Source organism: Scyliorhinus canicula, chromosome 21 (genome assembly GCF_902713615.1).
Source record: "Scyliorhinus canicula chromosome 21, sScyCan1.1, whole genome shotgun sequence".
In the NCBI taxonomy this organism is placed as follows: Eukaryota; Metazoa; Chordata; class Chondrichthyes; order Carcharhiniformes; family Scyliorhinidae; genus Scyliorhinus; species Scyliorhinus canicula.
In genome coordinates this window covers 57,527,862-57,552,035 of record NC_052166.1, presented here as the reverse complement: position 1 = coordinate 57,552,035, position 24,174 = coordinate 57,527,862, and the positions used below count along the sequence as shown (strand labels likewise).

The following is a 24,174-nucleotide window of genomic DNA, read 5'->3' as shown; positions in this document are numbered from 1 at the left end:
TTTCAATTTAGCGTGGCCAATCCACCTACCCTGCACATCTTTTGGGTTGTGGGGGCAAAACCCACGCAAACATGGGGAGATTGTGCAAACTCCACACGGACAGTGACCCAGAGCCAGGATCGAACCAGGGACCTCGGCGCCGTGGGACAGCAGTGTTAGCCACTGCCCGAAGCAGCTCAAATATACCACCCATCAACGCACTTGGTTCTGACACATACAATAGCAAGTCGTCTGCGTAAAAAGATAGCCTATGCTGCACGCCCCTCCCACCTGCACTATCCCCCTCCACACCCCTGAACCTCTTAATGCGATGGCCAAAGGCTCAATCGCAACTGCAAACAGGGGGAACATAGGACACCCCTGCCTGGTCCCTCGATGTAGAGCAAAATTCTCAGAATTCATATTATTCGTGTAGACACTTGCTCTTGGCTCCCTGTAAAGTCATTTTACCCAATCCACAAATCGCGGCCTAATTTCAAACCGCTCCAAAACCACCATCAAATACCTCCACTCTATCCGGTCAAACGCCTTTTAGGCGTCCAGCGCCACCAGTACCTCTGTCTCCCTCCCCTCCGCCGGTGCCATAACTACATTCAGAAATCCAGATCAATGTCTGATAAGGAACGCAGGTATGTGCAAATTGAAAAGGAGTGCCCGGGCTGATTAATGGGCTCACAAAGTTCCATGATTATAGATCATAGAAATTACAGTGCAGAAGGAGGCCATTCGGCTCATCGAGTCTGCACCGGCTCCTGGAAAGAGCACCCTACCCAAGGTTAACACCTCCACCCTATCCCCATAACCCAGTAACCCCACCCAACACTAAGGGTAATTTTGGACACTAAGGGCAATTTATCATGTCCAATCCACCTAACTTGCACATCTTTGGTCCCGGAGGAAACCCACGCACACACGGGGGGATGTGCAGACTCCGCACAGACAGTGACCCAAGCCGGAATCGAAACTGGGACCCTGGAGCTGTGAAGCGATTGTGCTATCCACAATGCTACCGTGATGGTCTTGCAACGTTTGTAGTGGAAATGGACCACAGACCATTTTGTTCCTATAATAAAAAAAATCTTAACAAAATGTCCCTGCGGATTCAGCGAATGATCATGAAATTGCAACGATATGACTTCCAGCTGATTTTTACACGGGGCAAACATCACATTGTTGCTGATACATTATCTAGAGCCGCAAGCATAGAGGAAACACACCAGTTGGATGAGGACGTGCAGGTCCATGTAAACCTGGTCACTGACAACAAGTCAAAACTAATTAAAGAAGAAACCACCAAAGACACGGTCTGGCAGAAAGTGAGAACATCTCCACGAAGGATAGCCTAAAGACTCCTGCTCAAGTTTACAATTTACGAGCAGAGTTAAGTGATGTGAATGGATTTTTGCTGCGGAAACAACAAATTGTGATTCCAGTCATTAAGGTCAACGATCCTAACAAAATTCCATGAAGGGCACTTGGGCAAAACTGCAAGCGTAGAGTCAGGGATGCAGTTTATTGGCCAGGGATCAACCACAACATTGAAATTATGGTGGATAACTGCGATATATGTCAAAAGTTTCAATGCAAATAATGAGCCGATGCAGATGGGTGAGATAGTCACAACTCCATGGCAGAAGGTTGGCATTGATCTCTTTCACTTGAATGGAAAGCAATACCATATGGTCATAGACTACTTTTCTAACTATCTGGAGATAGCACAGCTATCGAATTCCACAGACAGATGTGTCATTAAGAATGCTTTTTTTTCTTTATAAATTTGGAGTACCCAATTCATTTTTTCCAATTAAGAGGCAATGTAGCGTGGCCAATTCAGCTACCCTGCACATCTTTTTTGGGTTTGGGGGCGAAACCCACACAAACACAGGGCGAATGTGCAAACCCCACATGGACAGTGACCCAGAGCCGGGATCGAACCTGGGACCTCGGCGCCATGAGGCAGCAGTGCTAACCACTGTGCCACCGTGCTGCCCAATGTCATTAAGAATGTTAAAGAGATTTTTGCACACCATGAGATACCGAACATAGTCATGAGCGGCAATGGTCCCTGTTTCGATAGTTATGAGTGGACAGAATTTGCACGACAGCATGACTTCAAACACATCACTTTGAGTGCTCTGTACCCTCAGTGGAATGGTAAGGCTGAGAAGGGCATTCATATCATTAAACAGCTCCTGAAGGGGCTGGTTTAGCTTACCAGGCTAAATCGCTGGCTTTTAAAGCAGACCAAGCAGGCCAGCAGCACGGTTCGCGTACCAGCCTCCCTGGACAGGCGCCGGAATGTGGCGACTAGGTGCTTTTCACAGTAACATTGAAGCCCACTCGTGACAATAAGCGATTTTCATTTCATTTTTTCAAAAATGCACTTGATTGCCGAGATGAGACCTATCTCGAGCTCCTAAGCTATCGTTCTGCACCACTAATCAATGGGCTTTCGCCAACTCAGTTGCTGATGAACAGGCCACTGAGAACGACCTTGCCCTATATTCTTCAAGAACCAATGAACCATACGTTAGAGAGGCATCTGATCTCTCAAAAAAGGAGGCAAAAGCGATTCAACGATAGATCTGGAAAAGACCCCACTGTTGCAGCCAGATGACACAGTCAGACGGGAAAATTCCAAAGGGAATGGATGGTCTAAGTATGCGAAGGTACTACGATAAGCAGGTCCAAACTCCTTTCTCATCATCACAGATGAAGGTGTTGCCTTAAGAAGGAACAGAAGAGCTCTGCTGAAAGTTCGGCAACCTTTTATAATGCAGCCACTAGAAGAAATAGGTAACAGTCTGAAGACAGCTGAAGAAGATACAGTGCAGCATACGGAGCAACAAGATACAGACACAACAATACAAGAGGAACAACGAGCAGCATCAGGGCCGGCTCAAGGCACCGGCAACTCGGGCAGTCGCCCGGGGCGCCATGTGCTAGGGGGCGCCAGACTCGGGTCCCGCGCATGCGCAGTTGGGCCGGTGCCAACCAGCGCATGCGCGGTGGCCGCCCTCCCCCGCTGTGGCCGCCCTCCCCCAGGGGAATGGGACAGTTCAGCGCCGACGTTTCAGCGCTGCCGTTTCAGCGCCTGGACGTTTCAGCGTCAAAAATTTCAGCGCTGCCGTTTCAGCGCCAAAAATTTCAGCTGGCCAGCGCTCATTCATTCACAGGTCACTTTACAAGCGCAACGAGATTAACAGGGGAGCCAAAAAGCTGCAGTGCAAAGGTGGTGACACAGGTATACTTAGTTATAACACTTAGTTATTTGGCCTTTTTTTGAAGTTTTATTACTGTGTGCTAAGTGGTGTGCAGAACCCAGATACAGAAGCCTCACCCCCAAGGTCTGCTTAAATGTCATGTCTGAAGCTTTTAAAATTTGCTTCTCTTTAAACATGGGGATAAAAATCCCATGCTCTTTAAACATAGGGGAGAAAAAGCTGAAACTGTCAGTGAGTGTTTTGAAAAACCCTCCGTTGAACTACATGTCATCTGGTGTAGGTTAGAAAACAATTTACCATCTGCTCATGCGGTTTCAATAATCAATAATCAATTATCACTCCCCCCAAGGATTATTATTATGACTGCATCCCGCTCCTTTCATTCTTTTCGTCTCTCTTGAGGGTGTTATTTCTAATCATGGTGCACTCTGTTGGTCGGGTTAGTTTCCCGGGGTCCCCCTGGCTGGGGCTGGAGTGATTATCCTTTTCCTCTCAATATGAATGGGGACAGTACATTTTCCCTGCTGGGACGGGAGAGGTTTGGATTTGGATGGGGTGCAGGTCCAATGATATGGCCAGTATCCTGTTGTCCCTGGGATGTTCCTTCTGGAGGATGCTTATGAGGGGCAGTTCCCCAAGGTCTTGTTTTTCCTGCTGTATGATTTTTTTTTTCTGGTGCTGAAATGTCCTGTCGCTGAAAAGTCCTGTCGCTGAAGCGGCGGCGCTGAAACGTACCGCCCCCCCCCTCCCCCCAGGCCCCGCGCCCCCCTCCCCCCCACAGACCCCGCCCCCTCCCCCAGGCCCCTCCCCCTCCCACCAGGCCCCGCCCCCCTCCCCCCCAGGCCCCGCCCCCTCCCCCCCCAGGCCCCAACCCCCTCCCCGCCCCCCCCCAGGCCCCGCCCCCTCCCCCCCCAGGCCCCGGCCCCCTCCCCCCCCCCAGGCCCCAACCCCCTCCCCGCCCCCCCCCCAGGCCCCGCCCCCTCCCCCCCCAGGCCCCGCCCCCTCCCCCCAGGCCCCTCCCCCTTCTAGGCCCCTCCCCCCTCAGGCCCCCCTCCCCTCCTAGGCCCCTCCCCCCTCAGGCCCCCCCTCCCCTCCTAGGCCCCTGCCCCCCCTCCCCCCAGAGTATGCTTTATGACATACATAAAGCAACACTATACGTGCTACCTCTGCCAGCACCAAATATGGCGGCGCCCTTCGCTGGCTCAGGGCTGCCCGCCAGGAGGTCAGAGTTGGCGGCAGAGCCACGTGTGTGAGGGGCAGTAATGGCGGGGCTGCGCCGCGCTCTGGCGGTTGCCCGGCTCCTGCCCACCAGGAGTTTGCCGAGTGGAGCCGAGCGGAGAGGGGCGGCACCCGGAACGCCGGCAGCCGGCTGGAGGAGAAGCTACAACCGGACGCCCACCAAAGCGGCTCTGCGCCTCCCCAGCATGGAGTACCAGGTATGGCGGGAGCCGGGCGGAGGGTCCGGGCTGGGCCGGGGGGGGCTGAGCTGGTCCGGGACGGGCCGGGGTCCGCGCTGACCTTGGCCGGGGGGCTCGGGGGTCCGGCTGGGGTCGGAGGGCTGGGCGGTCCGGCTGGGGTCGGGGGGCTGGGGAGTCCGGGGCCCGGGCTGGACTGGTCCGGGCGGGGGCCCGGCACCTTTCCCGCGCTTTTCGCCGGACGGCCTTTCGGGCACTCGGACACCCCGGAGCTCAGCTTCTCTCCCGCAGATGGATTCTCTCCCTGACAGCTTTGGGGGGTGGTGGGGTGGTTGGGGGGGGGGGGGGGGGGGGGGGGGGGTCATCTCAGTGTCTCGTGAGGGAGGGCACCTCAGTGTCTCGTGAGGGAGGGCACCTCAGTGTCTCGTGAGGGAGGGCACCTCAGTGTCTCGTGAGGGAGGGCACCTCAGTGTCTCGTGAGGGAGGGCACCTCTGTCTCGTGAGGGAGGGCACCTCAGTGTCTCGTGAGGGAGGGCACCTCAGTGTCTCGTGAGGGAGGGCACCTCAGTGTCTCGTGAGGGAGGGCACCTCAGTGTCTCGTGAGGGAGGGCACCTCAGTGTCTCGTGAGGGAGGGCACCTCAGTGTCTCGTGAGGGAGGGCACCTCAGTGTCTCGTGAGGGAGGGCACCTCAGTGTCTCGTGAGGGAGGGCACCTCTGTCTCGTGAGGGAGGGCACCTCAGTGTCTCGTGAGGGAGGGCACCTCAGTGTCTCGTGAGGGAGGGCACCTCAGTGTCCTCGTGAGGGAGGGCACCTCAGTGTCTCGTGAGGGAGGGCACCTCAGTGTCTCGTGAGGGAGGGCACCTCAGTGTCTCGTGAGGGAGGGCACCTCAGTGTCTCGTGAGGGAGGGCACCTCAGTGTCTCGTGAGGGAGGGCACCTCAGTGTCTCGTGAGGGAGGGCACCTCAGTGTCTCGTGAGGGAGGGCACCTCAGTGTCTCTGAGGGAGGGCACCTCAGTGTCTCTGAGGGAGGGCACCTCAGTGTCTCTGAGGGAGGGCACCTCAGTGTCTCTGAGGGAGGGCACCTCAGTGTCTCTGAGGGAGGGCACCTCAGTGTCTCTGAGGGAGGGCACCTCAGTGTCTCTGAGGGAGGGCACCTCAGTGTCTCTGAGGGAGGGCACCTCAGTGTCTCTGAGGGAGGGCACCTCAGTGTCTCTGAGGGAGGGCACCTCAGTGTCTCGTGAGGGAGGGCACCTCAGTGTCTCGTGAGGGAGGGCACCTCAGTGTCTCGTGAGGGAGGGCACCTCAGTGTCTCGTGAGGGAGGGCACCTCAGTGTCTCGTGAGGGAGGGCACCTCAGTGTCTCGTGAGGGAGGGCACCTCAGTGTCTCGTGAGGGAGGGCACCTCAGTGTCTCGTGAGGGAGGGCACCTCAGTGTCTCGTGAGGGAGGGCACCTCAGTGTCTCGTGAGGGAGGGCACCTCAGTGTCTCGTGAGGGAGGGCACCTCAGTGTCTCGTGAGGGAGGGCACCTCAGTGTCTCGTGAGGGAGGGCACCTCAGTGTCTCGTGAGGGAGGGCACCTCAGTGTCTCGTGAGGGAGGGCACCTCAGTGTCTCGTGAGGGAGGGCACCTCAGTGTCTCGTGAGGGAGGGCACCTCAGTGTCTCGTGAGGGAGGGCACCTCAGTGTCTCGTGAGGGAGGGCACCTCAGTGTCTCGTGAGGGAGGGCACCTCAGTGTCTCGTGAGGGAGGGCACCTCAGTGTCTCGTGAGGGAGGGCACCTCAGTGTCTCGTGAGGGAGGGCACCTCAGTGTCTCGTGAGGGAGGGCACCTCAGTGTCTCTGAGGGAGGGCACCTCAGTGTCTCTGAGGGAGGGCACCTCAGTGTCTCTGAGGGAGGGCACCTCAGTGTCTCTGAGGGAGGGCACCTCAGTGTCTCTGAGGGAGGGCACCTCAGTGTCTCTGAGGGAGGGCACCTCAGTGTCTCTGAGGGAGGGCACCTCAGTGTCTCTGAGGGAGGGCACCTCAGTGTCTCTGAGGGAGGGCACCTCAGTGTCTCTGAGGGAGGGCACCTCAGTGTCTCTGAGGGAGGGCACCTCAGTGTCTCTGAGGGAGGGCACCTCAGTGTCTCGTGAGGGAGGGCACCTCAGTGTCTCGTGAGGGAGGGCACCTCAGTGTCTCGTGAGGGGGGGCACCTCAGTGTCTCGTGAGGGAGGGCGCCTCAGTGTCTCGTGAGGGAGGGCACCTCAGTGTCTCGTGAGGGAGGGCACCTCAGTGTCTCGTGAGGGAGGGCACCTCAGTGTCTCGTGAGGGAGGGCACCTCAGTGTCTCGTGAGGGAGGGCACCTCAGTGTCTCGTGAGGGAGGGCACCTCAGTGTCTCGGATCAGTTTGAATTCCTCCCCTGGGTTATTCTGGCAGCTGGTCCCTACGGATGAGACCGTCCATAAGGATTCCTGAACAGTTGCCCCGTCAGATTAAAAATTGTTGCAAAGGTTCATATGATATTTCTGTGGGCTTAGCTGAATGTTTCTGGTCTTGAAATTTTTGAAGATATTTCTGGGGCGGCAGGCTGGCTCAGTGCTGTCTCACCGCGTCAGAGACCCGTGTTCATTTCCGGTCCTGGGTGACTGGAATTTGCATGTTCTACCTACCTCTGCGTGGGTTTTCTCTGGGTGCTCCGGTTTCCTCCCACAGTCCAAAAATGTTCAGGTTCGATGATTTGGCTGTGCTAAATTGCCCCTTAGGGTGGGGTTGCAGGAATAGACTAGAACCCCTACTGTGCAGAAGGAGGTTATTCGGCCCATCGAGTCTGTACCAACTCTCTGAAAGAACACCATACCCAAGGTTCTATCCACGTAACCCCATCTAGGAGCAATTTAGCATATCCTATACACCTAACTAGCACACCTTTAGACCGCATAGAACGGTGTTGCCAATTCATTGGGATGGTATCAGGAGTGAATAATAAACAGAATCACAACTTTGTTACAGCACAGAAGGGTTGTTCAGCCCATAGTATCTATACTAGCTCTGTGTAGGACCAATTTACCTAGTGCCACTTTCCCGCGACTCCGCACATTCTTATTTTTCAGATAACAAGCCAATTCCATCTTGGTTGAATCTGCCTCCAGCACAATCTCGGACAGCGCATTTCGGGTCATGTCCTCTGTGTGCATAACCAGGCCCAAGAAAGTTGCTGCACGCTTGGGAGGAAGGTGAAATTAATGCCAATATCCCTGACCTCCCTTCCGTGGCTGTGGGTTAGGATGTTTTTAGACTTCTTGGTGTGGCATTTGTGATTCCTATTTGCAAGAGCTGTTCTCATAACCAAAACGAATTGCATACGTAGAGTATCTTTTTGGGGTGTGGAAATGTAACAAGCTGGAAGGAAAAATGATGTCAAGGTGAAGATGGAAGCATCATGAAAAACTTGGTTCGAGCGGTTGATTTTGAAACAGGGAATGGGATTGAACATGCTGGGGCTCTCTAGGCAAGTGAAGATTGACGGGTGACCTGACCAAATACTTCCAAGAGTACGAAAAAGACAGAGGTAGAGAATATGCATCCGCGTGTGGGGGAGACCAAAACCACAGGGCCAGTAGTCACTAATAAATGAAATAGCACACCTAAGAAAAACATCATTATTCAGAGTGGTGATAATATGAAACTCCTTGTCGCAAAGATTTGTTGAGGCATTTGAGGGGAAGCTGGGTAAACACATGAAGAAAGGAATGGAAGAAAGTTGCCAGAGCGAAATGAGGAAGGTTAGGCTTATGTGGCAGGTTGGGCTGAATGGCCTGTTTTTGTGCTCTGGAGTGTTTAGGTTCCCAGTTGGACTCTAGCCAAGGCTTGGAAACGGGTTAAACCAGCTGCACAGTCTGAAGTTAATGATCAAATGAATACAACACGAGGATCATTCATTAGACTGCAGAAATAAAAAGAATTGGCTCGGCATTGAGTTGAGTTTATCTGAATTTGGAAATACTTGTTTATAGTTACAGCCGCCAAGGTACTGATGGACTTTGTTCTATGATACTTGTTGACTGACCTGTGGTCACTGCTTGTGTTTGAACCTAGATGTGTGCACGTTACAGCAGGGAGCATTGGATGGCAATCACAAGTGGGATATTTTCCTGATCCTAACACCATTCCAACCCAACCACCTGTGATTCTCCCTTTCCCGGGTTAACATAATCATGGAATAGACATAGAATTCCTACAGTGCAGGTGAGACCATTTGGCCCATTGAGTCTCACGGACCTCTGAAAGAGCACCCTAGCTAGGCTCACTCTCTTGCTGTAACCCCACCTAACCCGCACAACTTTGGACACTAAGGGGCAAGGTAGCGTGGCCAATCCACCTAATTTGCACAACTTTGAACTGAGAAGGGAAACCGGAGCACTCGGAGGAAACCCACGCAGGCACGGGGAGAACGTGAAAACTCCACACAGCCGGTCACCAAAGGCCAAGATTGAACCCCGGTCTCTGGTGTTGCGAGGCTGCAGTGCTAACCACTGTGCAGCCCTAGCACAGATTGCCAATCAAACTGGGACCTGCCTGGTCAGCATGTGCCAGCATAAAAGCTCTTGGGGAACATAAACCTCATTTATAAAAAATGATGCAAGTTATTAGATATGTTTCTAACCTCCAAATTCTGCTTTCTGCCTACATTCAACGGTTGAAGAGTCAGGCAAGCAGACCTTCCCCTGGGCTCAGGCACTGCCAGCCAGCAACTGGGCAGCATTGCTGGCTGACTCCTTTCCTGTAACACCACTACCTGCAAGTTTTGGAATTGTATCCCTGTCCCATCAGTGTCACTGGAACAAAATCCTGGAGCTCCCTCCTTAGCAGCAGTCTGTTCCCACAGTTCAAGAAAGAAGATCATCACCTCGAGAACAATGAGGGGCGGCCAGTATATGCTGGCCTTGCCAACAATACCTCCAAGTGCAGATATTTTTTAAAAACCCCAGCTCCCCAAGTGATTTCCCACGATTGCTTCCTTGTATGTAATGATTTAGAAACTGGCATGATGGCTCCCTCAGTGTTTCACTAATTTACAGAGTTCCCCAACCAGGTTTGATGTATGGTCGGCACTGAAATAGTTGATGTCAGCTGGATTGGTAGTAATGGGTGCAGTGAAGGCAAGGTCCTGGGCTCGGAGAGCAGCTCGGGCTCGGAGAGCAGCTCGGGCTCGGAGAGCAGCTCGGGCTCGGAGAGCAGCTCGGGCTCGGAGAGCAGCTCGGGCTCGGAGAGCAGCTCGGGCTCGGAGAGCAGCTCGGGCTCGGAGAGCAGCTCGGGCTCGGAGAGCAGCTCGGGCTCGGAGAGCAGCTCGGGCTCGGAGAGCAGCTCGGGCTCGGAGAGCAGCTCGGGCTCGGAGAGCAGCTCGGGCTCGGAGAGCAGCTCGGGCTCGGAGAGCAGCTCGGGCTCGGAGAGCAGCTCGGGCTCGTGATTGCTATCCAGTCATCCCTGCTGTAAAGATGACCCACATGGTCTTCCGGTTGCGGCTAAGCCGAGGTAGGTCGCACGTTCGGCAGCTCCTGCCAGGAAAGGACTTTTGGGCTCTTTTGAGGGGGCCCAACGGCATTTGTTTGACGGTTCCCAGTGTGGGAAGGTGTCAGTATTGTTCCCCCGGCACTGTATGGATTGGACCAGGAGTGGAGCGGTCAAGAAAGTGATTTTAGTGCAGCGAAAAGTGCGAGGGAGGAGAAGCAAGATGGCGGCGGTTGGAGACCAAGCAGCGTGGGCGCAATGGTCACAGGAGCAGCAGGAGTTCCTCAAACGCTGCTTTGCGGAACTGAAGGAAGAAATGCTAGCGGCAATGAAGGTGTCGATCGAGAAGCTTGTGGAGACCCAGAAGGCCCAAGGGGCGGCGATCTGGGAGGTGCGGCAAAAAGCCTCGGAGAACGAGGACGAGACCTTGGGCCTGGCGGTGAAGGTGGAGGTGCTGCATAAGAAGTGGGAAGAAAAATTGATGGACCTGGAGAATCGGTCGAGGAGGAAGAATCTTTGGATTCTGGGTCTCCCTGAGGGAGTGGAGGGGTCCGATGCCGGGGCATTTGTGGTCACTGTGCTCAATTCGCTGGTGGGCGCGGGAGTTTTCCCGAGGCCCCTAGAGCTGGACGGGGCTCATCGAGTCCTGGCAAGGAGACCCAAAGCCAACGAGCTGCCTAGGGCTGTAGTGGTGAGGTTCCACCGCTTCATGGACAAGGATTGCGTCCTGAGAAGGGCCAAAAAAGAACGGAGCCGCAGGTGGGAGAATACGGAGATCCGAATCTACCAGGACTAGAGTGCGGAGGTGGCCAAGAAGAGAGCTGGTTCAAGGCCTTCTACCAAGAGCTGTACACCTCAGAGCTCCCAAGGGGGGAGGCTGGGATGAAATGGTTCCTTGATGGACTGGACATTCCAGTCGTGGGGAGGGCAGACAACGGGTCCTGGAATCACCACTAGCACTGGGAGAGATCATGGACAGCATTAGCTCCGTGCAGACGGGGAAGGCGCCGGGACCGGACGGATTCCCAGCGGCCTTCTACAAAAAATTCGCGACAGCACTGGCCCCGCACCTGCGGGAGATGTTCACAGACTCGCTAGCTTGGGGCACACTGCCACCCACGCTAGCACAGGCCTCAATCTCGCTGATACTTAAGGAAGACAAAGACCCAACGGAATGTGGTCATACAGACCCATCTCACTAGTGAACGCAGACGCCAAAATCCTAGCCGAACGGCTAGAAGACTGTGTACCTGAGGTGGTCACAGAGGACCAGACGGGCTTCGCCAAAGGTAGACAGGCGCCTGCTGAACGTGATAATGACCCCCTCCGGGAAGAGAACACAAGAGATGATCGTCTCCTTGGACGCAGAAAAGGCCTTCAACAGAGTCGTATGGAAATACCTCATAGAGGTACTGGAGCGGTTCGGGCTGGGAACAGGGTTCACCTCTTGGGTAAAGCTCCTATACAACGCTCCCATTGTCGTATTCAATATTTTCCCCGCGTCTGTCTGTGATAGAGAAATTCAAACAGTATTCATTCGGTAAGCAAAACTGAACTTTATTTATGAATTAGAACTGACTGCTAGCAGTAATGGCTGAGACTTGAAGTCGGAAAGCAGTCAAGTACAAACTGCTGAATCCGTCCCAAGTCTGCGATATTACAGAAGAATAAGGTGATTTTTATACATTATAGGATCAAGATAACATGAATACAGCTTGGTCAGGAATTTGATTGAAAGTAAAACATAAGTAATAATCGTTACAATGGCGTCACCTTGCAGACCTTTAGGGGACTGGAGTCTCATATCATTATCTTGTCTTTGTTTTAAGAAATGGACAAATTTGTTTACGTACAGGAAGAGACAGTTGATCAGCTTGGTATGTATTGAGACTGCTTCTTGTCTCATGACGAAAACGCCTTATCCTAGAATTTCAGAGTCATCCAGTTCTCAGGTCAAGTTGACCTCGGCTGTTTGTATCTGTGTATTTTGTATCTGTGCCTTAGGTTATGTGAAATCAGTTTAAATTCAATTGTACCAAGAAGACTTGACTAGTTTTCCCATCATGCCATTATTTGCTTCACCCAATACCACACCATGGCGAGTGTACGGACCAACAATACCAACTCCCAATACTTCCAGCTGCACAGGGACACCAGACAAGGATGCCCACTGTCCCCGCTGCTGTTCGCCCTAGCGATCGAACCGCTAGCAATCGCGCTCAGGGCAGCAAAAAGTTGGAGGGGGATCCGAAGGGGAGGCAGAGAGCACAGCGTCTCACTCTATGCAGATGACCTGCTCCTCTATATCTCGGACCCACAGAGCAGCATGGACGGAATCATTACGCTCCTGAAAGTGTTTGGAGCCTTCGCGGTCTATAAATTGAAAATGAGCAAAAGCGAGATCTTCCCAGTACACCCGCAAGGGTGTTGGGGGGGGGGGGGGGGGGGGGGGGGGGGGGGGGCGCTGCCGTTCAAACAAGCCCGACACAAATTCCGCTACCTGGGGATCCAAATAACCCATTACTGGAAAGGGATCCACAAATGGAACCTCACCAGTCTGGTGGAGGAAGTAAAAAAGGACCTCCAAAGATGGAACACACTCCCACTCTCCCTCGCGGGGAGAGTCCAGACGATCAAAATGAACGTACTGCCCAGGTTCCTCTTCCTGTTTAGAGCCATCCCGATCTACAACCCCAAGGCATTTTTCAAAGCGCTGGACAAACTAATCATGCCGTTCGTATGGGGGGGGGGGGTAAATGCTAGGATCCCAAAGAAGGTCCTGCAAAAAACAAAATCCAGGGAGGGGCTAGCCCTCCCAAACCTACAATTCTATCACTGGGTGGCAACAGCCGAGCGAGTAAGGGGATGGATCCAGGAGCCAGAGGCCGAGTGGGTGTGCGCGAAGGAGGCCTCCTGCATGGGGACCTCCCTCCGGGCCCTCGCCACGGCAGCACTCGCATCCCCACCCAAAAAGCACTCCAGCAGCCCGGTGGTGACAGCCACCCTCCAATCCCGGAACCAACTGCGGCAGCAATTTGGCCTGACCAGAATGTCGGACAAAGCTCCCATCTGCAACAACCATAGGTTCACACCAGCACTGACTGACGCCACCTTCAAAAGGTGGAGGCAGGACGGAGGGACACTGGCGGTCAGGGACCTATACACGGACGGCAGGATCGCAACACTGGACGAACTGACAGAGAAATTTAGGCTAGCCAGGGGGAACGAGCTACGGTATCTGCAGCTCCCAAACATCTTACGAAAGGAGGCAAGGACGTACCCACAATCGCTATGACAGACACTACTGGAAAACCTACTGGACGCAAGTATCCTAGATAAAGGGAACTGTAGCGACATGTATGACCGACTGGTAGAAAGGGCCGACACCGTACTGGAAGCAACAAGAAAGAAATGGGAGGAGGACCTGGGGATTGAGATAGTGTGGGGACTGTGGAGCGAGGCACTGCATAGGGTCAACTCCACCGCCACGTGTGCAAGGCTCAGCCTGACGCAACTAAAAGTGGTACATAGAGCCCACTTAACAAGAACCCGTATGAGTAGGTTCTTCCCGGACGTGGAGGACATGTGAACGGTGCCAAAGAGGCCCGGCCAACCATGCACACATGTTCTGGTCTTGCCCCAGACTCGTGGAGTACTGGACAGCCTTCTTCGAGGCCATGTCCAAAGTGGTGGGGGTGAGGGTGGAGCCATGCCCGAAAGTGGCGGTCTTCGGGGTCTCGGACCAGCCAGATCTATTCCGGGGAGGAGGGCGGACGCCCTTGCCTTTGTTTCCCCGATCGCCCGCCGTAGAATCATGTTTGGCTGACAGTCAGCAGCACCACCCAGAACTGCAGACTGGCTGTCCGACCTCTCGGAATCTCTCCAAATGGAGAAAATCAAATTCGCCATCCAAGGGTCAGACGACGGCTTCCACAGAACGTGGGAGCCATTCACGCAACTGTTCTGGGACCTGTTTGTGGCCAACGCACAAGAGGAAGAATAGCCGGGTGGGCAAGAATCAGGGGAAAATGGTCGGGAATCGGGGGACGGGGCATGGAGGGGAGAGATGGACTGGGGGGGGGGGAGACAGCTAAACCTGAGGAGGGAGGGGCGAACTACGGAGGTGGGGGGGGGGGGGGGGGGTGGGAGAGGTGGGGCAGGGAAGCGGGAGCCGGAGGGAGGGCACAGGATGCCAAAACGTGCATGACATCTCCAGGAGCGGGGAACAAGGAAAATGGAGATGGCGGAGCGGCAGAAGCGGGGGCGAGCTTGAGACCCATCCGGGAGGGGCGGGCGACAACAACACACAGCACAGCCAAATATTGAGCACTGTGATTTTCTCCCCGGCACCCAATTGTGTGTGTGCCCCGCCCCCTCCCCTCACCCCACCCCACCCCCACAGGGAGTCGCCTACTTACGTGGTATGGGTAATTTTGCCAGATGTACAGAGCTGCCGCTGTTGAGCTGGTGCACAATACCCCACCAGTTATTCTATTTCATAAAATTTTGAATAAATATTTATTTTTAAAAATGATGACCCACATGGTTAAATGTCCTGCCAGGGCTCTACGGTCTATGCTCACACAGGAAGGGTGGGCATTTTAATGAGGCACCAGAGGGTGGATGGGACCCATGGAGAGACCAGCAAGAGCCAGCACCCTTTGCTGTAAGACAGGAATCCAGGCGAGGTCTTGACTGGGTTGCGCATCTCAATTTCGCACCAGATGAATTCACTTCAAAACGATTTTAAAAAATAGTTGGCATATGGGAAGCAGTAACTGGGAAAGATCAATCTAGTCCCTCAGTAACCCATCATTGGGAATGTACTGTAGGTAGTAATGTGCGATGGGTGTTGTAGATAAATACTTTAAACCTTGTGTGCCGTAACCTGGTATCTAATTGATAAGTTTGTGTGGTTATGGATATCCAGGAATGTGTTACAGACTGAAAGCTAATCTTAAGGTTTGAATTACATTATCGTGAGACCTGATCTTCCCTTTCGTATTACATTGCCACTATGGATACCCTCCCTGGTGGCCGAATACTCTTGAGGGTTCTACGATTAACTGTATATTCCCTATCTGCATTAGACCTTCCAAACTGCATTACCTCACATTTGTTCAGATTAAACTCCATCCGCCATCTCTCCGCCCAAGTCTCCAAACGATCTCAATCCTGCTGTATACTTGGACAGTCCTCATTGCTATCCGCAATTCCACCAACTTTGTGTCGTCTGCAAACTTATTAATCAGACCAGTTACATTTTCCTCCAAATCACTTGTATATACTACGAACAGCAAAGGTCCCAGCACTGATCCCTGCGGAACACCACTAGTCACAGCCCTCCAATCAGAAAAGCACCCTTCCATTGATACTCTCTGCCTTCTATGACCTAGCCAGTTCTGGATCCATCTTTCCAGCTCACCTCTGATCCTGTGTCACTTCACCTTTTGTACCAGTCTGCCATGAGGGACCTTGTCAAAGGCCTTACTGAAGTCCATATAGACAACATCCACTGCCCAGCGGGCATTCCCGGGCTTGTTGTCTTTCTGTCTTGTAAAGTCACCGTATGTAAGATTCCAGGCACACAGGAGGTGGGCTGAATGACTTCCTGTGCTGTTTGATACCGTTAAGAAGCGGTGAGTTTAAATACAAAATGTTTTCATTGATCCATGTCTTTGTGTTTGGTTCCAGGATGCAGTACAGGCACTGAACACCCTCCAGACTAATGCCAGCACCTTGGAGCAAATCCGACGAGAGCAGCAGCTCGGTCGAAAGCAGGGCACCCTGGAAGCAATGGAATCCTTTGTGTACCGAGCTGGAATGACGGTAATGGAAGAGAGCTTTTATTGATTGAGTGGGGAGATTCAGGACGCTACACCTCGCCAAACAGCCACACAAATGATTGATTTTCCAGTGAAGATGCCCAGTCAACTGGGTGGGGTGGGAAGACTTATCAGGTGGATCCGCCCAATCCATTCTTGTGTGCTTCCCAATGAAAGTGACCTGAGGGCAAGAGATATGATGAACAAAAGGCGGTCGTGCAATCCAGGGCTATGGGCATTTCGAGAAGTGAAAATTAACCAAGGTTGCACTTTCTGGAAAAGATGGGAGTTGGTGAGCTTTGGGTGGATGGGTAAGCTACCTTGGTGTTCACTCTCCAGACTCGTACATCATGGTTGGCCAATTAGGTACCAACTCAATAGCCGTCAGACCCGTGGTCGGCTCCTTCATGGCAGGAGAGGTGGAGGGGAAGGAGAATGAAAAGTGGCCAGTGTCCCAATTTAACAGTTCCTCGTGAAAAGGTTTCCACGATTGACGTGATTTGTACTGTCTACTTAGAAGCTACATTGTTCAACAACCTGCTTCTTTCTTCTGTTGATGGTAGATTGAGGAGTTGGACAAGCTTGCCATCATCCATGTGACTGGGACAAAGGGCAAGGTCAGTCCTTGATTTAAATTAATTTACCATTTATTTGCTTTGCAAAGGAACAGACACAGCTGGCTGTAAATATTTTGACGCGCAGTGTGGTTGGTTTTCTTTGCACTGAAAGTCCGAGGGTTTTGCACTTGGTAGTTTGTGTGAGGCGGGACCGGGTTGAGTGTCGCTGCTTAGATTTCCTTCCCATTGTAAGCTTTCCTGACCCTGTGTTCCTGGTTGAAGGGGAAGCAGCGTGGAACCTCAAGATTGTCTGATATGGAGCCCGAGCATCTCTCTTGACTTGGCTCGAGGTTGCCTGCTGAGGAATGGAGATGGCAAAAGTTTAGAAGTTCACTGCAGGGTTAAGTGGAGCGGGATTGGGGAGGTAGAAAAAAGGAATGACTGAAAATCCCCTTTCCTGTCCAGCTCTAATAGACCATCTGTTCGTCTTTGTGACCAAAGGAAATGTTGGGACCACATGTCTGAGAATAAGAATCAGAGGGTGGAATTGTTTTATGAATTTATTTTTCTTGCATTTGTCAGTGATGTGGCAATATTGCCAGCAATCGCGTCTGTTGATTGCTGGAGGCTATTATTCAAATATCACATTATCCATGACCGTGGGATATCAAGTTACTTTTTGAAGTGCAATCACTGATTTCGAAGGCAAATGCAGCAGCCAAGTTGTGCGCATGCAGGCTTCCACAAACAGCAAGGAGATCCATCTAAAGAGATTACAATGATGCTTCCTTAATAAAGCGTCATCTGGTTCTAAAGTGGTATTGTTTAAATCTTCACTGAGGACCGCAATGACAAAAATCTTTAATAGAGTTTTGTGCGTAATGTTTACTGGGTTCTTTCGCAGGGTAGGTTTTCTCTAGATTGTATGTTGCAGAGTGATTTGTTTTGTTTCTTTCATTCTTTCTTTTAATATTCATCCTTTGAATGGTGACCTGGGTTTTCTTTTGCCTGTTTTAGGGCTCAACATGTGCGTTTTGTGAAAAGATATTGCGCAATTACGGATTAAAGACTGCTTTCTACAGGTGAGATGAAGAGCCCTTCTGTGTTTGTGTCACACACTGATCACCTCGGGATGACTGGGAGGGATTGTGGTGTATCTTTTGGGGCTTTTAAATTAGATCATTTAATTGTTTGCCATCAGTACCTCTGCCTCACAGACCACACAGATGAACAGTTGACCTGAACCAGGCCCTCTATTGGATATATCTCGCAATGCCATGTGATTTCTGTGCATTGTGTAAGAATTAACATATGGTGGCATCAGAATTGTTGCTAGAATTATTGAATGGTCTGCCTCACGGCGCCGAGGTCCCAGATTCGATCCCGGTCCTGGGTCACTGTCTGTGTGAAGTTTGCACATTCTCCCCGTGTTTGCGTGGGTTTCGCCCCTGCAACCCAAAGATGTGCAGGTGGATTGGCCACACTAAATTGTCCTTCAATTGGAAAAAATTGAGTACTCAAAATTTATTTTTAAAAAAATTATTGAATGGGAAAGGTGCAGTTGAACAGATAACGGCACCAGCAGTAAATTTACACTAATAGCTTGCATTTTTATAGTGCCTTTAATATTGAAATTAAAAACATTATTATTCCTCCTTGGAGTATTGAAAATAACTAAAAATGCTTCTCTTAGTCTCGTACTGCCTTTAATTCCGTAGAGTTTAGAAGAATGAGAGGTGATCTCATTGAAACATACTGAAAGTAGTAAAGAGACTGGACAGGGCTGATGCTGGGAGGGTGTTACTCCTGGCTGGAGTGTCCGGACCCTTGGGTCTTGATCTCGGGATAAGGGTCAGCAATTTAGGATTGAGATGTGAAAAAGTGCTTCACCTAAAAAGTTGTGCATCTTTGAAATTCTGTTGGGTACAATGTGGGATCCTTAAGGCGCACTGTTGGGACACTTGATACTATTATTGGATGACAAAAGTGGAGAAATGTCCCCTTCAACAACACTGCTGTATTTTATTTGCACACGGGACATGGGTGTTGCTGTCATGGGCAGCATTTATTGCCCATCCTTAATTGCTCTGGAGAAGGTGTTAGTGAGCCACCACCTTGAACCGCTGCGGTCCATGTAGTGTAGGAACATTCGCAGCAGTTTTAGGATTGAGGTTCATGAATTTTGACCAAGCAACAGCGAAGGAACGGTGACATTGTTTTATGTCAGGCTGGTGTATGAGGCGGTGGCAAGTCTCAGGAACACTCTTCCTTGAAAGGCATTGGAAACCGAATGTTTGAATATTTTTAAGGCAGAGGTAGATAGATTCTTGATTAACGAGGGGGTGAACTGTTATCGGGGCAGGTGAGAATGTGGGGTTCGGGTTACAATCAGATCAGCCATGATTTTATTGAATGGTGGAACAGGCTTGAGGGGCTGAGTGGCCTACCCCTGCACCTAGCTCGTTTGTGGTGTTCCTATGCAGCGACTGCTTGTCCATTCCAGTGGTAGAGGTTACGGATTTGCAAGGTGCTATCAGAGGAGCTTGGGGAGTTGCTCCTGGTGGTTTTTATATGCTGTCGGGGTGCACCAGTGTTGGAGGGAGTGAATGTTTAAGATGGTGGATGGGATGCCAATAATTGCTGGACGGTGTTGAGCTTCATGATTGTTTTTGGAGCTGCATTGACCCAGGCAAGTGGAGATATGGCACCACACTCCTGACTTGCACCCGTATGGTGAGGGATTCAAATATTATTGAATGTCAGAGATAGGTGGTTCGATTCTCTTTTGTTGGAGATGTTCACTGCCTTGCATCTAAATGGCGTGAATGCCACTTATCAGCCTAACCCTGAATCTTGTCTAGACCTCACGGTCACAGATTGCTTTAATATCTGAGGAGTTGCGAATGGTACTGAACATTGAGTGATCATCAGCAGCTGGACCTAGGATGCTCCCCTGAGGAAATCCTGCAATGATGTCCTGGGACTGAGAAGTTTGTAACTGCAGCCATCTTCCTTTGTGCCAGGTTTGACTTCAACCAGTGGAGGCCGCCCCCCCCTCCCCCCCCCCGGATACCACACAGTCAAATGTTGCCTTGATGTAAAGGGTAGCCAATCACATTGCCTCTTGAATTTGGATCAAACCTGTAATGAGATCTGGAGCTCAATGGTCCATGCAGCAGTTTGTTGCGGTGTAAATTCTGCTTGATAGCTTCCACCACTTTCCTTGTGATTGAGTGCAGGCAGATAGAGACGTTATAATAATCTTTATTGTCGCAAGTAGGCTTACGTTAACACTGCAATGAAGTTACTGTGAAAAGCCATACTCCGGCGCCTGTTCAGGTACACTGAGGTGAATTCAGAATGTCCAGATTACCTAATCGCACGTCTTTCGGGACTTGTGGGAGGAAACCGGAGCACCCGGAGGAATCCATCACAGATATGGCGAGAACATGCAGATTCCGCATAGACAGCCACCCAAGCCGGGGATTGAACCTGGGACCCTGGTGCTGTGAAACCATAGTATGGTAGCACTATGCTACCATACTGCCCACATAATTGACCAGGTTGGATTTCTCCTGCCTTTTATGGCAAGAAATAACCTGGCCAATTTTCCACTTTGTTGGGAAGATGTCAGTGTTCTAACTCTGTTGGAACAACATGGCTCGAGTTGCCGGTATTACTGGAGCACAGATCTTCAGTATAGTACAGATATTATTGGGGTCTATAGCCGTTGTTGTATCCAGTGCACTCAGCTGTTTCTTGATATCACGGAGTGAATCGAGTTGGCATAAAACTGGCACCGTTGGTGCAGATCTCAGGAAGAGGCCGAGATGGGTTGTCCATTCATTTAACACTCCTGGTTGATGATGGGTGCAAATGATTTAGCCTTGATTTTTTTCACACTATAGTGCTGGGCTCCACTCTCATTGAGGATGGAGTCTCTGTGGAGCTTGTTCTTTTGTTTGATTGTCCACCATCATAATTGGACGTGGAAGGTTTTCAAAGTTTTTATACGATTCTTTTGTCGTGGGGCACCTTTCTGTGTCCATGGCACACTGTTTAGCACACATATGGTCCGCGGAGTGTGTGTGTCTTCACCAGGTTGGCACTTTACAACCTTCTGGACACAGCATTGAATTTAACGATTTCAGACCATGAAGTTGGTCCTCCATTATGAAGTCCCCCGTGCCACCATCCCCAAGTGCCAGTCTGCACCTTGTTCTCATATTTTTTGCTTTTAGACGGTGCTGACGTTTATCCTGTTAATCTAATTTTGGCACAAGTTCCCAGATGATGCTGAAGAGGAGCTTGCAGGGTTGACTGGGCAGAGTTGGTTGTACCCAGTGGTCTATCTGGCTTTATTCTTATTGGACTGGATTCGATATAACTTGTTAGGGCTTCAGAGGGAAGTTAGGAGTCGGTCATATTGCTGTGGACCTGGTGATTGGGTAAGAGCAGGAGATTTCCGTCTCTAAGGGACATTGGTGGACCAGATGGGGTTTTACACCAATCTGGTCACTCCACGGTCATAATTTCTGGAACTAACTTGTAATTGCTGCTGGATTTAATTTAAATTTCCCAGCTGCTGTGAAAGTATTTTAACTCGCACATCTGGAGCGTTAGTTCAGGCCTCTGGGTTACCAGTCCAGAAACATTTACGCCTACGCTACCATTTTCCCTCCTATCATTTGTTCTAAAATGAAAAACTCGACTCGTGTGGTATCATCTGGTGAACCGTTTTATGATGCGAGTGTGAGGCCTTCCCTGAATCGTCTCTGCAGTCACGGGTTTGGAGCTGGGTTTACAAACCTGTCGTCCGAGATAATTTCTGGACAATGGGGTCATTGTGTTACCCCTAGTTCTGGTCAGTTTGAACAAACGCGGAGTCTTTCCACTTAGTGGAATCTTACTGTTGAAGCTTTGTGTCCTGGGTTTTCTAGTCATAGAGCATCACAAGGCTGTAATTAACCACGATCTCGGTCTTAAAAACAAACATTCACTTATTCTTTCCCTCTACATTTTATTCTTTTCTTTCCACCCCCCCCCCCCATTTTCTCTCTCGCTCCCCATGATCCATGGATTGATTGCTCCTGTTCTCACTGATTCATTTTCCTCTTTTCGCCCCTCCTTGGCTCCCCCCTCACTTTTATGTCTCCTGTTCCTGACTTTCTGTTCAAAAATTATCCTGTTCTCGCTCCAGTCTCCCTCGTTACTTTTCTGTTGTTTTACCTCCCGCGTCTGCCTCTGTTTCCACGTGGTGTATTCTAACCATCCTCTCCTTTGTAACTAGCTCCCCACACCTGGTGCAAGTAAGGGAGAGAATCAGAATTAACGGCAAACCAATCGGCAGAGAGCTCTTTACAAAGTACTTCTGGCAGGTTTACAACCGATTGGATGAAACGAAGGTAAGCTGGTTCTGTGTCTTTCGGGTATTGTGGCAGTTCTTAATCTGTGTATTTTGACTGTTTAGGCTGTGTGCGAAAATGGATAATGTTTGTTATCTTTGTGAATTGCTGAAAGATTCTTCTTGCCTATAGTACAGCCAGTGAGAGACGCTCTGGTTTTCTTTGTCAGCTATTTTTTACTTAATTCAAGGGATGTGAGCGTCGCAGGCAAGGCAGCATTTATTGCCCATCCTTAATTGCCCTTGAGAACGGGCTGTTGAGTCGCCTTCCTGAGCTTCTGCAGCCCGTGCGATAAAGATGCTCCCGCTCTGCTGTTGGGTGGGGAACCGCTTGCATTTTGACCCAGTGACTGATTAACTCGCATCATGTGGTGTGAGCATTGGCGACACTCGTGCACCTTGGAGGTGGCTGGGGCAGGAGTTGCAGCGGTGATTTACTGCCGTATCCTACAGACAGGACACACTGCAGCCACGCTGAGCTGCTGCTTTATCTTGGGAGTGTGGAATGACATTACAGTAGGAATGCTTTTAACAACAACATTACATTCATGTAGGGCTTTAAATCTGTTTGAAACATGCCAACGACGTTCACAAAACAAATTTGGTTGTTTTTTTATTCCTGTAGTGAGGTGCAACCATGAAAGACACTCTGCTGGTCAGCTTGATGTTCGTCGCAGGCCACACGGTGTGAAATTGAGCCTGAGAATTTCCCTCTTGTGCTCCAGGCTGTAGTTTATCTGGTCCCACTTTGCATTTGAGTAGTGAGGCTCACATGCATGCATACGTGGCCCCATTAAAATGTAGCGTTTGGGAGGCTGCTTGCTCCTGGGCTCGGCATAAAACAGTCATAGAATTGCCTCTAACCAACTCTGTTTTTTCTTATCTCCTGTGTTGATGCCTTGTGAAGGATGCTGACTCTGGGACCATGCCTGCATACTTCCGCTTTCTCACCATCCTTGCCTTCCACGTCTTCCTGCACGAGAAGGTAACCTGCTGAGTTCTGTGCCATCGCATTTCGTATGGAGGGCAGAGTGATTCCAATCTTGTCTGTGGCTTTGACCTGTTAAGCAGCCCCGTGGGAATTTTAGGAGCTGTTTGTAAGAAATCAATTTGCAGGCTTGCGTTTAGGAGCATGGCGGTGAGAAATAAATACAATCTGGGGCGGGGGGGGGTGCGTATCACTAAATCAGCCGGACTGTTCACGTTTTATTTGAGGATACTGGTGGCTACAATTTTCTTGTAAATTAATATTAATATTTGAGTTTTACCTTTACTTTCCATTCAGGTTGACGTGGCAATAATCGAGGTTGGAATTGGTGGAGCTTATGATTGTACCAACATCATCAGGTAATTGTTCATTGGATTCCTCCCCCCTTCCAGCCTCCAACACACTGGAGTGTCTACCCCTGGTTACGGGCTGTCGTCCTTAGTTTCAGTCATTCTAGATGTGCCTGCTCTTTATTTAGATTGAGTCACTTACCCTGGGGGAGTGGAATTTTGATCACCTGTTTCTTTGACATCTTTTAGACGTCCCGTTGTGTGTGGGGTTTCGTCACTGGGGATCGATCATGTCAGCATCCTGGGGGACACCATGGAGAAAATTGCGTGGCAGAAAGGAGGAATCTTTAAGGTAAGCGGAAACCGTCTTGTAGCCTCACCCCGTAACACGAGAGTCTTGCACCTGCCTCCCACACATTCCACCAGTCCTGCCTGTGAGAGAAGCTGTTTGTACTGCAGCCCGGCTTTGAACTCTGTGAGTTGCCCAACAGGAGCTGGTTCGCTGAGAGCTGAAAACGTCCCTCACATTGAGCAATATAAAAATCTATGCTTTTGAAATGCAGGGTTTTGGGTTACGGAATAATGCTTTGCTTCTTTTTTTTTTGGAACTTTCTTTCTGTCTTGACTTCAAAAAATAAAACCCATTAGATAGGAAGCATGAGTGGGATGCCCCCGAGATCTGATCAACTCATTTGTTCTTTTCTTTCTTTCCCTTCTTTTATTTCCCCCTCCGCTCTCTCCTTCTGCTCTTCCCATTGCTCTTGTAACTCCAGTTTCTGACTCTTGTTGCCAACCGAAGCTTTTTCCTTGTTTTTTTTCCAGCCAGGGGTCCCAGCGTTCACAGTCCCACAGCCCAGCGACCCCATGGCTGTCCTTGTCGAAAGAGCAAAGGAAATCGGGGTAAGTGTTGCTGCGGTGAGGGCGGCTCAGTGGGGAACTTCCGTTGAAAGCTGTCCTGCAATGTTGAGGATGTGCGTCCTGAAGA

At 50.9% G+C, this 24,174-nt stretch overlaps 1 protein-coding gene across 1 annotated transcript in view; it reads left to right on the top strand.

Moving 5' to 3' along the window:
* The first annotated feature begins 4,393 nt into the window (after window positions 1-4,393).
* The window catches only part of fpgs (folylpolyglutamate synthase), a 46,667-nt gene continuing 26,886 nt past the window's right edge, over window positions 4,394-24,174 (top strand). Inside the window, exons 1-9 of the mRNA XM_038781578.1 lie at window positions 4,394-4,660; window positions 15,820-15,954; window positions 16,514-16,567; window positions 17,525-17,589; window positions 21,798-21,912; window positions 22,819-22,896; window positions 23,197-23,258; window positions 23,439-23,541; window positions 24,012-24,089. Coding sequence (XP_038637506.1) covers window positions 4,487-4,660; window positions 15,820-15,954; window positions 16,514-16,567; window positions 17,525-17,589; window positions 21,798-21,912; window positions 22,819-22,896; window positions 23,197-23,258; window positions 23,439-23,541; window positions 24,012-24,089 — 864 coding nt within the window. The 5' untranslated portion in view covers window positions 4,394-4,486. The remainder of the gene's footprint in view (window positions 4,661-15,819; window positions 15,955-16,513; window positions 16,568-17,524; window positions 17,590-21,797; window positions 21,913-22,818; window positions 22,897-23,196; window positions 23,259-23,438; window positions 23,542-24,011; window positions 24,090-24,174) is intronic.